Source organism: Phyllopteryx taeniolatus, chromosome 21 (genome assembly GCF_024500385.1).
Source record: "Phyllopteryx taeniolatus isolate TA_2022b chromosome 21, UOR_Ptae_1.2, whole genome shotgun sequence".
NCBI classification, from domain to species: domain Eukaryota; kingdom Metazoa; phylum Chordata; class Actinopteri; order Syngnathiformes; family Syngnathidae; genus Phyllopteryx; species Phyllopteryx taeniolatus.
In genome coordinates, this window is record NC_084522.1 from 2,024,357 (window position 1) to 2,040,847 (window position 16,491).

At 40.6% G+C, this 16,491-nt stretch overlaps 2 protein-coding genes across 5 annotated transcripts in view; one reads left to right on the plus strand and one right to left on the minus strand.

The window, feature by feature from the left end:
* LOC133471009 (CCN family member 4-like) overlaps positions 1–1,385 on the plus strand; it is a 17,978-nt gene extending 16,593 nt beyond the window's left edge. For both annotated transcript variants that reach the window (XM_061760107.1, XM_061760106.1), the window contains one exon: positions 69–1,385. In XM_061760107.1, the coding sequence (XP_061616091.1) occupies positions 69–368 (300 nt within the window). In that variant the 3' untranslated portion in view covers positions 369–1,385. The remainder of the gene's footprint in view (positions 1–68) is intronic.
* Positions 1,032–15,474, minus strand: ndrg1a (N-myc downstream regulated 1a). 3 transcript variants are annotated; one of them, XM_061760103.1, is made up of 16 exons: positions 15,342–15,474; positions 11,018–11,092; positions 10,400–10,435; positions 6,599–6,704; positions 6,409–6,529; positions 5,588–5,650; positions 5,434–5,494; positions 4,585–4,671; positions 4,452–4,508; positions 4,269–4,372; positions 4,106–4,162; positions 3,978–4,029; positions 3,643–3,690; positions 3,256–3,291; positions 2,905–2,956; positions 1,032–2,447 (listed from the first exon to the last, which is right to left on the minus strand). In XM_061760103.1, exons 2-16 carry the CDS (start codon positions 11,072–11,074, stop codon positions 2,203–2,205), a joined length of 1,182 nt encoding a protein of 393 aa, XP_061616087.1. In that variant the 5' UTR covers positions 11,075–11,092; positions 15,342–15,474; the 3' UTR covers positions 1,032–2,202. The 3 variants fall into 3 exon arrangements, with proteins under 3 accessions (XP_061616087.1, XP_061616089.1, XP_061616088.1); XM_061760105.1 differs by lacking the exons at positions 10,400–10,435; positions 11,018–11,092; positions 15,342–15,474 and adding an exon at positions 10,224–10,231; XM_061760104.1 differs by lacking the exons at positions 10,400–10,435; positions 11,018–11,092; positions 15,342–15,474 and adding an exon at positions 7,592–8,332.
* Positions 15,475–16,491: the final 1,017 nt, after the last annotated feature.

Sequence of the window (16,491 nt, forward strand, 5' to 3'; positions counted from 1 at the left end):
CGACTCTGTTTTTTGCCCGATATCCCAATAATACGCCGTACTGATATCGGTTTGCCTGTCGCGGTCAGGCGGGCAAGAAGTGCGTGAACGTGTACCGCGAGGAGCGCGCATCCAACATGAGCATCTCGGGCTGCACCAGCACCAGGCGGTACCGGCCCAAGTTCTGCGGCGTGTGCACGGACGAGCGCTGCTGCATCCCGCACAAGTCCAAGACGGTGGCCGTGGAGTTCGCGTGCCCCGACGGCTCCGCGTTCTCCTGGAAGATGATGTGGGTGCAGGCCTGCTTCTGCAACCTCAGCTGCAAGAACCCCAACGACATCTTCGCCGAGCTGGAGAATTACTACGGCTACCCCGAGGTCATGAACTAACCCGGCCCCGAACGCTTCCTTCCAATTCATTTGATATTTGATATTTCCTATTGGAAAAATGTGTCAATAATGACGTGCGGTGTTTCCACAAGGGACTCGTGAAGCAGTTGAAAAGAAAACGTCAATGTGAGTGTCAGGACTTTTTTTCGTAGGACATGGAAACAAAAACAATCAATATATGATATTCATGATATTTTAGTGTAAATGCTTTTCATTTGGTCATTTTCATTTTTTAACCATTTACATGGCTTGTAAATGCAACAAAAAGCTATTCAACTCTTAGGAATACAAGAATATATTGTATTTTTAAAAATATTTGATAATTAGAAACCCGTGAATGATATGCCAGGATGAAATTTGTATTTATTGTAATGTGTATTTTATTTTAATCTAATTCAATTATTTATAGGACTTGGAAATGAATAAAAAAAACTAGTACTTTTTTTTTTTTTTAAATATGATCATTTTATATTAGTGCAAAATTCAATTATTTAATGTAGAAAGAAATTCATCTATTATTTTTCATAATTTTTAAAATCATTTTATATGACTTGGAAATGCAAAACAAATTAACAAGTATTTTTGCATGTCTAATTATTTTAACTATGTAGGACAAATGGAACCGAAAAACAAAAACAAACAAACAAACACACTGAGATCAGATGAGTTACAAGTTAGCATTTTTTTTTAATGTAATTTTTTTTCTTAATAAATACAAACTGTTATGCCGCCTCTTTACAAAGCCGTCAAAAAGCTCCAACAAAAGCAAATGTTGGCCAACGTAGTGCAAGCCAAGAGAGGAGAGAGACAGAGCGGCAGCTAAGCTCTATGCCGTTGTTATTATTATTAACAACAAAAACAATAATTTTATGTCTCACACATACACACACAAAGTGAACAACGGCATGGCGCCGCTTCGTTCCGTTGTGCTTGATTGTATAGAAAAAAAAGTGTATAAAAAAAACGTTAATTGTTTTTTTTCCTGCCGGCATTATTAATAAAGCTTTTCGATTTAGAGTGGTTTTGATTAAAAAAACAAGTATGTCCCTTAATGTTGTATGTTTTTCCTTCTTAATGTTTGTTTCCAAGCGGAAGGAAAGTAAAATAAATGCGAAAATTTGCAATAATGAGTAAGCAGTCAGTATGGTAAATAAAAACCAAAAAAACAAACAGCAAGAGACAAATAATGAAACACAACAAGCTTCCTCCGCGCTCTCTGTCGCCCCCTAACGATGCCCCGACACACTACATCATCACCAGGCTCAACAGCACCGGTTCAATGAATCCTCCTAACCCTAATTTGAAATGGACACGCACAAAAAAAAAAAAAAAACACACACTGCCTTTGTCATGGTGTGGTCCACGGGGGCAGCGCCCCGCTAGACCCAGAAGATGGCGCTGTCGTAGAAAAATATTCGGGTTTGTAATCATGCCTCACAAATTTTGCTGAGCAGTTCGCATATGGGGCAAATGTTGCATTGCCCCATCAGATCCAGATTTTTTTATTTTTTAAATCATTCCCCACAAATTTTGCCCAGCAGTGGAGATTTTTCATATGGGGCAAGTGTTACACTGCCCCAACAGCGAGTGAAAATGCGTTGAAGTCAACATATGTGTCCGTTTGATACAAAAAAAAAAAAACAGGGTGAAGAGACATAAAATGACGCACGAGCTCTCTGTCACCCCCTAGCGATACATCTACACACTACACCATCACCAGACCCAAAAGCACAGGTCCAACCCTCCTAATCCAGATTTTTTTAAAAACATGTTGACAGTGGTGCAGCAAACAAAGAAGGGTTAAACAAGATGTTTTTTTTTTGTTGTTGCCGATTTAACAAGACACTTCGGGGGCCTTGAGCATGGCCTGGTCCACGGCGGGGGCGGCGTCGGCCGCGGGGGCGTGGCCCCGCTGGTGGTCGGCCGTGTGGGACCGCGAGCGCGGGCCCTCGTTGGTGTGCGAGCGCGAGCGGTTGCCCTCGTGGGTGTGCGAGCGCGAACGCGAGCCCTCGGCGGACGTCACGCTGGAACCCGACGCCGTGCGAGAGCGCAGCAGGCGGGTCATGCTGGCGGACGGCACTGCGAGGAGAAACAAGAAGAAGGAGGTGAAAATTCGACCCGTTTGATTGACATTTTCATACAGTTCTCGTATTGGTCTTCATGGGCTGTCCGCTGTGTACAAAATATGTTGCCTAATGGTAGAGATTTTGCTGTGGGGGCAATTATTGCACTGCCCCACTGGATCCTGTAGATTTTGCAGATCATTAGAATTTTTTTTTAAATGTCCCCAAATATTTCCAGGCAGTGCAGATTTTGATCCTGCCCCTCAAATTCTGCCTAGCAGTTGAGATTTTGCATGTGGGGCAGCTGTTGCACTGCCCCATCAGGTCCAGCAGATGGCCCTATGGACTGAAAAAAAAGTCTTACGACAGAGTCTGCCTCACACTCGAGAGTTTGCATATGTGGCAAGTGCCAAGACATATTTGGCCACAAGGGGGCAGTAGAGTATTAGAAAACAGATTAAAAGGTCACTCACTGTATCCCATGCCCTGAATGAAGTACTTGAACGCCTCTGTCAGCTTGCCGGGCTATACAAGAGAATAATTGCAGCAATTATTCACATTATATATGATTACTTATATGTATTTATAAAACAATGATAAATCAAATTATTTCAAGATTTTTGTAAAAGTCTGAAGAGTAATAAAGAGTAATAATGTATAGGGAGACTCAGCTTTTTTTTTTATATAGCATAACACGATTTATGGCTACATGTTTATTACTAATATTTAAAAAATATATATATTAACTTTTACAAGAATCTCCTGATCAGTACAAGCAACAAACACAAGTCTATCTGTGAATCTACGCATGATGTCATACGCACCTGGTCAACCTGGGGCATGCCCCCACAGTCGGCCATCTGTAGAGAAATAAATTCGATATTAGGTGCAATATACAAATTGCACTTGATTCATGCTAAACAAAGCAGGCGAAAAGACGCAAAACAGCAACAAAAAAGGCCATTAAAGAGATGACGCTGAATTCTCCACAGTGCCATTAAACGCCACATGCGCTTTGGCCGCCACGCACGCTCGAGCGGCCGTCGAACATTTTGGCCGGCGGCCTGTCGGGCGATGCGAGAGTTCGTCGCAAGTAGGTCACGCGCGGCAGATTGAGCACAGGCGCCGGTTAATGTGTCACCAGGTGAACACACACACGCGCGCGCGCGGTGCTGTTTCCGTGACGATAACAAGTAGCCTGAGGGTCTCACCTTAAGCAGGGTCGCTTTTGTGGGGTCCAGTTTGGTGTTGCACTCCACCTGCACCAACAAGAACACCCCAAAATTAGGGTTCAAGATACGGTTAGGGTTTTAAATTAAGATTTCATGCCAAGGTTCGTGCTTCAAGTTCAGGACAGGAATTTCAATCAAGTGTTTCAAATTGGGGATAGGGTCTTCAATCAGGGTTTCAACTTAGGGTTTCGTGCCTGAGTTTGGGGTCCAAATAATGGTTTCAAAACAGATTAGGGTTTTTATACAAGGTTATGGTTTCAAATTAGGGTTTCAAACCAGGTTGAGGTCAACTGGTGTCAATTAACATTTCTTACCACAGCGTCCACAGCAGGCGAGCTGTCCCCAACCACCAGAAGGGACGGACACCTGGGGTCAAAGGTCGCACATGAGTAACGCGTGAAAATAAAAACAAAACAACCAATAGCGAACAGCGTTGACTCACTTGAGGGTTCTGACGTTGCTTCCTGGGACCGGCCTCTCGATCTCCAGGTCCCTCCGACTTGGGGGGAAAAAAAAACAAACAGAAGAAAACATTACAAATCCAGTCACGAGCAACAACAAGAACTGTAAATTCCCAGCCGCCTCCAAAGGCAACACGCCTCCACCTTTCGTAGGCCTTGATGAAGAGCTGCAGGTTGAACTGGTTCATGTCCTTCAAGATGTGGTGGCGGTACGTGGCCACCAGTTCCTGGTTGTTGTGGATCTCCTCCTGCGGGCGCGCAGTTAGCATCCGTTAGCCGCGGTTAGCGCTGACGGCCAAAAACATTCAAAACTAGCATAGCGCTAACCTTGCCGAAGAGATGGCTGATGATCAGATCGGGCAAGGCGTGGGTCCAGCCGGTGATCTGGCATCAGAATGACTCTTTTATATCGAGATCTATATTTTGGATATTTATGTTGAGGTATTTGGGCGTTTGTTACCTTGTGCGCAGCCCAGTCCATCCAGCCCTCGGCACACGGGTTGATGTTGATGAGCACCAGACCTTCCACCATTTTCGGGTAATCAAGCTAACACACACAACATAGATTACATTCGATTAGACTCGAGTAGATTTCATAAAGTTTAGCCTAATCATACAATTGTCCTTTACCTAGCATCTGTTCTCATGATTAGAATTTGTAGGAGTACATTGCATTTAATATATCATATCGCAAGCATTTTTAAAAATTATTTGCCACAAATTCTGCTTGGTGGTGGGGACTTTTGCATTCACGAATCAAAAAAAAAACAAAATCATGCCTCAAAAATTCTGCCGAGTAGTTGAGATTTTGTATTTGGGGCAAGTGTTGAGTTGCCCCGCCAGATCCAGGATATATAAATATATATATATTTATTTATCATGCCCCACAAATTTGAGCGAGGATTCGGGGCAAGTCGTGCACTACCCTACCGGGTCCAGGATTTGATTTGATTTTTTAAGCCACGCCCCCACAAATTGTGCCAAGCAGTAGACATTGCAATAGACAATGCAAATCGCATTTGTACACGAACATAGACATTAGTTTTGCTTTAACATTAGTTTTTTTTTTTTTGGGGGGGGGGGGGGGGGGGGGGGGGGTCAAAAATTAAGCATTTCAAAATAACACGCTTTGTACACGTTTGTTAAACTTTCCAGAGGCGTTCAGGGTCATTGGGAAAAGGGAGCTCGGCTGCAAAAAAGTAGGATGATGATTGTTTTTCAGTCAATTATTAAGCCTGACTGATAGGGAGATGAGTGAGGAAGAGGAGGAAGAGGAGGAGGAGGAGGAGGAGGTGGGTGTGTGGCTTACGGCGAATTTGGTCAGCATGTAGGCTCCGGCTCCCATCCCTAATCCAATAACAGACTTCAACCTGGAGCGCGTGTGCACACACACAAACACACAAAGACACACAGACAAGCTGTTAGAACAAGTCACAACAACAATCTGGCACTCCACCACGTACCCGAAATGCTTCAGCACCAGCGGGAGCGTCTCGGAGAGTTCGTCCATGGTCGGATACTCGTAGCTGGGGGGGGGGGGGGGGATGCAATCGGAAAAATAAACAGTAGTAAAACAATACAAAATAAAACAAATGGAATTTTAAATGTATGAAGACATTTGAAAATGTTAGTAAAATATAATGAAGCCATTCAAAATGTAATAAAATGGGATGGGGACCAATCAAAACATGCTACACAATATGTAAAATATAGTACAAATTTAATTTAAATGTCATGAAAAAATAATCAAAGAATATAATACTAGTGTACTCTAAAAGTATTATGAGAAAGATCATATATTAAAAATCTAATTAAATAAAATACCATTTTAGAAAAATAAAATATAAATGTCACAAATAATGTGATGAAATACAATTCACCATAAACAATACAATACAAATACAATTTTAAAATGTAAAATAAGAAAATAATATCTAAGTTTTAAAGAAAAATAATGGTAATCAAAATCTACCTTTTAAAAATAGCATCAAATATATTAAAAGCAAATCCACAAGCTAGAAACAGGCAATAAATATAATACAAATCACACGAAAAAATAAAAATTGAATTAAAACAGAAATAATCATTTGAAATTTGTAAAAATAAATAAAATCAAATAAAATGACAAAAGAAAAGAGGTGGCGCTCCCGCTTGGGCCAAAAAAAATACTCTGCAAATCAGGCCACCTTAAGAACATCTTGCACTGATCAACCCAATATGTCAAAGTTTACCGATGTGCGCGCGTTTATTTGTGTGTGTGTGTGTGTGTGTGTGTGTGGCTCACCCAGTGGAAAAGGTGTTAGCGGCCTCGTGCTGGCCGAGGGCGTCCACGTGACACACGGCGAAGTGGTTCAGGATCTCCGCCATGTCCTCGTGGGTGAACAGCGAATCCCAGCACGTTTTGTCTGCGGGACGGAGATGACCGCCATGAGGAGGAGGAGGAGGAAGAGTTAGCTCGCCGAGAGGGTACTTACGGTTGAGTCCGATGTCGTGGAAGGTGAGGATGACGGGCCGCTCCCCTTTGGGGACCCCCCGCATGGTGCAGTGGAGTCTTCCGTAGGGGGTCTCCACATCGTGCTCCTTCAAAAACAACATGATGTGTCGAATACAGCAAAACAAACACACGTCCGGCGGTCGCGGCGTTTACGGCCCAAGCTCAAAATAAAACATTTTGAAGCACAGGTCGAGGCACTCGAGGTCATGTGGAAACATACAAAAAGGATTTGATTTGGTATCAATAAAATCGTTATTCAATTATTCAGTGGCCGACCCGCGTGAGGAGAAGCGGTACGGGAATTCATTGATTTTTTCCTCCATTTTTCATGAAAAATTATTTTTGAGTAAAAATTGTCATAATTAAAAAAAAAAAAAAAAGGCATAAGGACTGACAACTGTTTCCTAGGTTTTTTACTATTTATTTTAAAAAAAAATTCTAAACAATAGAATGAATTTATTAAAAATAAAAGTGTGAAATGCATTTGATTTAACTTAAAGTCCAATGAAATTTAAAAAAACAATGAAAAAAGGTAGAGCAAAAACAAATCAATATTAAATAAAAGTCAACAGTTTGATTTTTTTTTCTCTGTAAATAATAACATAAATTGGACTAAAGTAGACATTACATTTTTTATTACAAATGTAATTAAATAATGTAGAGCATAAGCAAATAAATACTCAATGAAAATCCAAATGTTGTGATTTTGTTGTAAACAAACAATATACAGATTATAGATTGGACTAAAGTGGGCATACTTGTTTTACAGTAACAATAGCAGATGCACGTTCCAAATAAACAAGCAACAATTATCAATCGTTATTATCATCACCCCAACTGTCGCCATATTAAACTTCCTCATTTTTCCAAACCAGTTCCTTCTAACCGCTTCACATTTCTGCCACAAACACCGACAAACCGCCTCAACGTTCATCCTGGCAAATACGCCCCGAAAAAGCTGACAAAAACTTACAGCAACTTCGTCAGTCACAATCATCTCCACGTCGGAATCGTCCAGAACCATTTTTGCAGGAAACGTACGCGCAGGAAACCTGAAATCCGGGTGAAGGTCCGAAGCGCCAGCGGGGAAGTCGAGGTCGGCTCAACGCCTTTATAGCGCTAAGCCGTAAGCCCCCTGACTTCCCGTGGTGCCTTGCAACACGGTCAAAACAAGCTAATTCCAGATGGAAAGATCCCTAAATTGGATTGTCGGGACCAGGCGACGGGTTCACCAGGCGGGGGGAATGCGGCTATTCAGTGACACACTGAAGGAATTCTTTATAAAATGCTCTTTGTTTGTGTAGCTGTGAGATTCTGAATATATTCCACTGGTGTAACATATTTTATGATTTTATTTTATTTTTATTTTTTTTTATCATGTTAAAGACACAAAAGTGGAAATTGAATTGTACACTAAACTAATATAAGTTCAGAAGCATGTAAAATGACATGAGGGGTACCACAGGGGTCTGGTCTCCAACCACATCAATTCAAATACACTACAATGTTATTTCAATAAACAACACTAAAAATCTTATTTTAAGAAATTGCATAAAATATAATTAAAACTACACTTAGATTGCACTTTTTAAATATAATGGAATATATTTAAAACACCTAATTTTACAAATACAATATAAATGTGTTTTTATTTGAAAATAATGTAATTTGTTAATGATGTTTGCAAATTTACCTATGCGCAGGTTTTCTTTTGGAACCTATCCCCCATTATTCCCGGAACACCCTGTTTTTTTTTTCATACCAATTTCCCCTAATTCACTTTTTTTTTTTTTTTTTGACCAGATTCGCTGCTTATTCGCCTTTTATCTCTCTGATTTGTTTTTATGTCACAGATTTTCGGATGATCAAATGATCCGAATATTTTATATATATATATATATATATATATAGTATAAAAATAGACTTGAATAGACAAAAATAATTTAAAAAATCCACTGCATCTCATTTAAAGGAATCAATAATTCAATATGATGAGAAAGTAAACATTTTTTGAAACAAAGCTTCTATCTTTAATTTAAAAAAATGGATGGAAATGTGTGTGTAATTCTGATTTCTGAATGCTTGAGATGATATTTGGTCTTTTTGGCTCGTGTTTAATAATTGAGGGGACACAAAACTGCACCCTTGTACTTTTTTTTTTTTTTTTTTTGGATGATGTTTTGACTTTTTCTACTTTTGTTTTCTTTTTTTGTACATCCTCCTCCTCGTCCGAGGAAGAAGAGGGTGACCCTTTTACTCGACGTAAACACACCGGTCGTCATCCATCCAACAACCCCGCCCAGATGACACTCGCACACGAGCACGTAGGCCGCCGCGCCCGTCGTAATCCCGCCCGCCGCGTGGGAATGTGTGACACAAACAACTTTCGTCAGTAGTCACTCAGAGCGCTTCTTCACTTCTGGTGCCGGATACCGTTCATTACCGTTTAGGTTGCGCTCAAGGAACATGTTTGATTTTTAAAATGGACACATGGGCAAGGTCATTCATAGAGTTGGTTAAAAAAAATATATATATTTTTTTTTAATTCATTGTTTTAATTAATAAATTATATCAATACTTACATTACAAAATATCATTGTACTTATTTATTTTACTTATTTTAATAAATAAAATTATTATGAATATTTAATTATAATATTCACAATTAATTTCATTGCAATTAAATAATTTTAGTAAAATACATTGTTAAAATGTATTTAAAAAAGAAAGTATATGTAAAAAAATTTGATATTATTTTATGATTTTACTATTTACAATAAATCAATGAACTAATTTAATAAGATAAAGAAATAGTAATACAAATGAAATAAATATCCAATAAAATAAATCAAACGTTAAAATATATTACATTTTTGAATATTAAAATTTTTAATGAACATCACAACCAGTTTTTTTAATCTAATAGAAAATATATGTACAATTGATTTTAGTACTGAACTTTTTTTTATTGAAGTTACAATAAAACTATCATTTATTGTGATAAATACAAAAAACAATAAATTAATACATGATTTTTGACGACCCAATTATTTCATATAATAAATAAAATGTATATGTATATTCAACATTGTTATTTTAACCGAGTGTTTCATCACATCAAATACATTAATTTATTACAATAAACCAATCAACCAGTAATTTGTTACTTAATGAGATAAATGAATATACAATAAAAATGAAAAAATACATTATAACTAACATTCAAAAGTAGGGGACAAAAATAACTGTAATAATGCAGCAGGGTCTTCTTTCGACCCTGATAAATGACACCAGAACTAAATTTAGATTATCGTCTGCATTTGCTAGCGGTGAGACTTAGCGACACAAAGCTAACAAGAGACCCTAATCGAGTAAGGAAACACATCGGGCGTGCAGGAGCAGGCAAACCGAATTAGCCGAGCCCAGATTCGATTTCCCACCTAACGAAATTACCGCATGCGGAGATAAAGATGAGAAGATTAGCGTCACTGACTCTTTGGGCCACTAGATGGCGCTATCCCAGATGAGGCAAAGTGGGTCATGTGACAAAGGTCGCTGGCTCACATAAGCTTTACTAGCGGGTGGGCTAATAAGTGCTAGCGGAGCTTGATAGCGAGCTAATAAATGTCCAGCGTGTGTGCGAGCGTAGCTTGATAGCGAACTAATAAATGTCCAGCGTGTGTGCGAGCGTAGCTTGATAGCGAGCTCATAAATGCCCAGCGTGTGTGCGAGGGTAGCTTGATAGCGAGCTAATAAATGTCCAGCGTGTGTGCGAGCGTACCTTGATAGCGAGCTGCTGCACCGCCTCCCTCAGGCCCTGCGACACACACACAAGAAAAAACATTATTAATCACAACAACACAATTAGCGTACGACTAATCTAATTTCCTGAGGGAGCGTCCCCTCCAATTATGGGATGTCGTGTCCGACAACACCCATGTCGGCCATTTTGACAGCTATTTCGGTTAAAGCATCGCAGCATATTATAGCAAGCCACTTTTTTTCTATATTATGTATAGTTTTTTATTCCATTTTGCTTTTACATACTGTAGCTTTAGATTATATATATAATTTTTAAACACATTTTCAAATGTTCCTATATTATATTTTTCCTATATTCTTTAGATTTTTTTTTCTATTTTACTGTAATGTTTTTTTTTTATATATTTTTTCCTAAATATACATATTTTATAACTTTTCCTGTTATTTAAATTTCCCCCCATATTGTTTTGATACAGTATCACTCAAATGATTCATCGGTTTTCTCAGTAGTTTTTGTGCACGTGTGAATTATTTGTAATCATTTTGCCACTAAAACTAGCACTAACGAACCCATCGTAATCCTATCATCGTCATAATCCGAAAAGTAATGATACTAATGATGATAATGAATACGTACGGGCAGTTCCCTGTCGACCAGCAGAGGTTTGGATTCAACAACCTGGATGTCGTCCATGTCAACGGGCTGCGTAGCCTGTCGGGCAACAAGACAATTCGCAACGAAATTATAATTACAATTGGAATGAAATGCACGGTGTGCGACTTCAACGGGTTTGTCAGCCGCCGACTGGTTCGACTGGCGTGTGCCGCATTCGCGAGCCTTTCGCAGTGTAGGGAAAAAGCAAGACTTGTTGGCAGCAGAGTAAAGAAAACAGATGACTTTTTTGCTCTCTGCGTGCCTTCTTCTTTTTCTTTTGCACACATGAAATGAAACTCGACGCCCCCGCCCGACGCCGCCTGATGCTAGAATGTGCCGCTAAGCATTGTGGGTAATCTTCCTTTGACTGTCATCCACTCAACTTGTCCTATCAGGCCTGCCGTGCTCGCGTGCTTCTTTGACACTCGCTTTGATCCGCCTTATTTGCTACCTGTTGTAAACAGACATGCAGTAATGGCAGGTGTACTCGCACGGTGTACTTGCGCGGAAACACAGAAATAAAAGGCTATAACGGTCACCTAACAAAAAAATGCCTATTTTGCAAATGATAACAAATGGGAAAAAAAAAAAACTACGAATACAGCGGAACCTCTGTTGATGAATTGAATTTGTTCCGTTCGCGAACCCAAACGTTCGCAAATCGAGGCGATGTTTCCCGCTGACAGGAATGAAAGTGCGATGATGTCTACGCGGCGCGGAAGAACGCTGTAAATTCGTGGAGGTACAACACTGACATTTGTATCTTGTTTTTTAACTTCTTTATTGAACGTATACAAAACAATTCAACACAAAACAGGTTATAAGATGAAAAAACAAAAGACGACGAAAAGCAGATTTCGTCCTTCGATAAAAATGTACCAGAAGGCTTGCTAAAAATTGTGTTCAGGGTAATCCACAAAGGTAGGATCGTGCAACTCGACTGGTCGTTTTTTTTCCCAATTTTCCGAAAACGCTCAAACGGGACTTGGGCAACGACGCTATTAGGCTCGCGACATGCGGTCCGTCCTTAGTTTCCGAATGAGGTTTTCTGACTTTCAACACGTCTAGCTACGTTTAGAAATAGTATTCTGTATGTTTTCAAAGGCTATTTTTGCCCAATGCGCGTTCTGTCGTTCTTGACTTCCACAAAAGCGGGTCACGACTCGGCGAGAACCACACATGCAGACGATGTTCGCACCTTTGTACGCAAATGCTACATTAGCGCATGAATGTGCTACTTGTGTGCGTGTGTGTGTGTCCACAGTTAATGACTTGTCAAGCTGACACAGCTGGACGTCTTGCACAGGAAGTGTGAAATACGCTCTCGCATGCAAACACACACAGAGCGAAGGCCAAGAGACCGGAGCGATCCGGATCGCACAATGGCAACGAGGAGCATCAAACAACACGCCCATTTTTTTGGTGGCTGGACTGCGGGGCCTTTGTTGAAAGAGGAGGAGGAGGAGGAGGAGATGAAGATGATGAAGAAGAAGAAGAAGAAGAAAGAGGAAGTGAGAAGGTGGGGCAGTCACGGCGGCGGCCCAACTCGCTTCACGTGCTAAAATGCTGACATGATGTTAGCAACTCGTTCTTTAGAGGACGTTCGCTACTTCTCATGTGGATGATGTTAGCTACTTCGCGTCTACACGACGTTAGAAAATGTGTTCGATAGATAAATATGTACTTGTCGAGATTTTAGCTTTTTTTTTTTTTTTTTTTTTTTTTTCTAAATCGATGTTAGCTACATGTATGGAGTATGTTAGTAGCAAAGTGACAAGTGGCCGCCACCTTTTGTGGAATTTTCTATGAAACAATCTAATGGAATGAGCACTTAAAAGGCCCAAAATGGCTTTGATCCTCACAACTTCCTGTTGTCGTCTTCTCGACATGACCAGCACATGTGCCGTCGCATCAAAACACTCAAGTGTGAATTTGGACATATTTTCCCCGCACAAAGGTCTTCTTATGTTACTAGGAGCGTGGTGTTAAGGGGATGTTTCACATGCTAAATTGGTAACATGGACAAAATGGATAATCTTCACGGCGCAAAACTCATCGCTGTATGACCAGGACGTGTTCCGTCAGATCAAACACGCCCGTGTGGATTTTGACATCTTTATTCCCCCTCACAAGGGTTTTTTCTTCTGTTACTAGGAGGGAGGTGTTAAGGGGCCGAGGGCAGGGGGAAGGTCAGCGGCGCTGGTTGTTGCACTTTTGGTGTCTGTAGCAACCGGCTCACGTCAAACCAGTCTGTCGGATCTGTGCGTGTCCTGACTGCTCTGTTCTGTTTTTCGGGGAAAGAAGTGCTGGCACGGGTCGGGCTTGTTATGCAATTGGGAGAGGAAATGAAGGAGGGGAGAAAAGAGGGGCTTGGGGTGTGAGGATGGTCCCAAAAATCTCCTGCCTCGCATAAAAAGAAGATGTATCACGCCACAATAAATTCCGATGGTACTTTATAGCAGCAGTAAAAAGGCAGCTAGACCAAGTTAGCAACTTGTAGTACGTGATTTGCGACTTGCTGTATTCACTGTTAGCTGAAGATGTTAACTTGTTGTGTTCACAATGTTAGCTGAAGATGTTAGCGACTCGTTGTGAGCCCATTCAAGTTAGCTGAGAATGTCAGCGACTTGTCATAGTCACAATGCTAGTAGACGGTACGATTGACGTGCTGTATTCACTTTTAGCTGAAGATGTTAGCTTGTTGTGTTCACAATGTTAGCTGAAGATGTTAACGACTTGTCATATTCACAACTTTAGCGACTTGTAGTCACAATTTTAGCTGATGATGTTAGCGATTTGTTGTATTCACAATGTTAGCGACTTGTATCGACAATGTTTGCTGCTTGTTGTGTCGACGTTGACTACGAGTCGCCCCGGGGATGTAAGCTACTTGTTATATCAACGATGTTAGCTACTTATTGTACAAGCGGTGTTAGCGATTTGTCGTGTAGACTATGTTAGCTATTTGTTGTGTCAACAACATTAGCAACCTTTTCTCTCCACAAGGCCACCACTCTTTTAAATCCATGTTCCACGTCCATCTGCAGCAACAATGATTGCTTCCGTAATCTTTTCTGACAAACTCGCTTAATCTGTCAAATCCCTTGCTTGTCAAATATCAAGAGCCGACCGAGCTAAACTAAAATAAGCTAAGCCGCCGCAGACCTACATTTGTACCGAGTGACCAGGGAGGGGTTTCTGGGTGGTGCATGGCCAGGTTGCTAAAGTGGGCGAGGATGCGTTCGAGAACCAGATTTTATCAAATGTCCACAAAAAAAAATAAAAATAAAAATAAAAAAAATTAAGGGACCCGGAACACAGCCGCGAAAAGTTACCAGACCAAAACAAACAAACAAACAAACAAAAAACAGAGAACATGCACACCGCACCGAAAGGATGAGATACCAGGCAAGAACAAAAGACCCCGAGGGTACCTGAACGTAACACAGAAATGAATGGCTTTATTGGCTAAAAAGGGAGGGGGGAAAACAAGGCACCCTGAACGTGCCACAGCGAGGAAGAGTTACCAGGGCCAAAAGAGGACACGCGAGTAAACAAGCCACACACACAAAAAAAACTTTTCCTCTCCGCCAAGAATGCAAAATAAAAATTCTCGTTACGCAACTTGATCATCGAATCATGTGACCAGGGTGCCGTCACTCAGTCACGTGGTCTCTCCAGCAATTTTGATTACTGATAAGAGTGAGTAAAAGTCAAAGTAAGTAAAAACTACAACAACAAAAATAGGCGAGCACGTTTGTGACTCGCAATTAAACAGATTTTCCCAATTTGTGTGTTTAAACAATACAGGTAAAAGGGCACAAAAAATAAAAAAAAATACACGTACATGCTCGTGATCGAAGAACTAAACACTGATTTTTTCCCCCATTCTTTAAACCATAAATATATACAATTACCAGATAAAAATACAAGAATGCAGCTTTCCTTTGCTTTTCACTCATCGTGCGGCGACAAAAACTGAACACAGTGTTCAAATATTTGTCTTTAAAACAGGAGAGAGAAAAAGCAGGGCATGGAATGGTTTCTTCGTGTGTTTTGCTTTTCTTTTTTTTTTCTTTTTCTTGCAGATTGCACACACAAAAAAAAGCGTCACTTGTGCAGCCCTCACCCAACAACAACAACAACAAAAAAACACGTCCGGACACGTCGTGACCGGTAAATTCGCCGCACGTACATGCGCATCTCCTCCTCCTCCTCCTCCTCCTCCTCCCCCTCCTCACGTGCACATGTGAGTTCTTGGAAAAAAAGCAAATACAATCTTGAAGTGTTTAAACGTTCGGCTTACCTGCAGATTTCAAAATGTCCCGAAGAGGGGGGGGGGGGAGTCCACACAGAAAAAAAAAAGTAGATTTCAAAAGAATTGAAAGGTGTTGCGTTCAGTGACAGCAGCGGTTTTGTTTACAATGTTCAGGCGGATGTATGAGGGAATTTTATAAAGCCTGAGGAGGGAGGAGATGAGGTTACAAGGGGGGGGGGGGGCGCAAACTCGGCCCACTTTTCTCGGATTGGGCAACATCTGCCGTGGGCAGTGATCGTGCAACCGAGTGCAACTTTTTTCACAGCTTTGCAGTCGCGCCGTTGGAAAGCCGTCAACACAAATACATTAAAAAAAACAAAACCGAAAACAAAAGTGCATAAGTGCAGCTGTAATGCACAGGGACCAAATTGGGTCGGTACCGTCCAAAAGAAGCACGTTTGCAGATGTTCGCGACGCCCGCAAACGGCTCAGCAGCAATGCTGGCGAGGTGGACGGCGTGACGTTCACTGACCCGCTCGGAGGGTGGTAAAAACGCACCACCCGCTTGACTGGGCGTCAGTTTCGCCTTGTTGAACTCAGTTGATCTTTATCAACTTTCTTCTGATTTATTTGTGATTTTTTTTTTTTTTATTATTATTGTGCTTTTGTAACAAAATAGCCAGAAAAGAACAATATTTTAAATTAAAACCAACCAACAACAAAATGCGAGGCTAAACATTTTGTAATATTTGAACTCTTGAGTTTGGGCCTGTTGATTGACATTAAAAAAAAAAAAAAAAAAAAAAAAAAAAAGATGAAAGCGCAAAGGTAGAAAATCCCTTTGCTGCAGTTTAAAGGCGAGATTATGGGCACGAGCAGTGAGGTCATACGTCTTTTCTGGAAGATGCAAGCATTTCTTTAGTGTTTTGGGGGCCAGACTTGTTTTTCACTGGATCTCTCACTGAATTTGAAGTTTTGAAGTCAGGGCATTGCTGCAGTTTAGAGGCGAGATTATGGGCTCGAGCAGTGGGGTCAAGTGGCTTTTCCGGAAGATGATAGAATATGGCAGCACCTTTGGTATTGTGCAAGGAAAAATGTTATCTCCAAAAGTTCTTTTGATTTTAGATTTTTTTGCTTTGTTGTTGTATTTATTTATTCATTTATTTATTTTTTTAATTTCAACCTTAATGGGCACAAC

What these genes read in the sequence shown, in the direction of transcription:
- ndrg1a (XM_061760103.1), bottom strand. Translation starts at nt 11,074, where the DNA reads ATGGACGACATCCAGGTTGTTGAATCCAAACCTCTGCTGGTCGACAGG. An exon ending in TGGTCGACAGGGAACTGCCC is followed by an intron (nt 10,436 to 11,017) that starts GTACGTATTCAT and finishes TGTGTGTCGCAG; the next exon opens with GGCCTGAGGGAGGCGGTGCA. An exon ending in GCATGCCCCAGGTTGACCAG is followed by an intron (nt 2,957 to 3,255) that starts GTGCGTATGACA and finishes TCTCTTGTATAG; the next exon opens with CCCGGCAAGCTGACAGAGGC.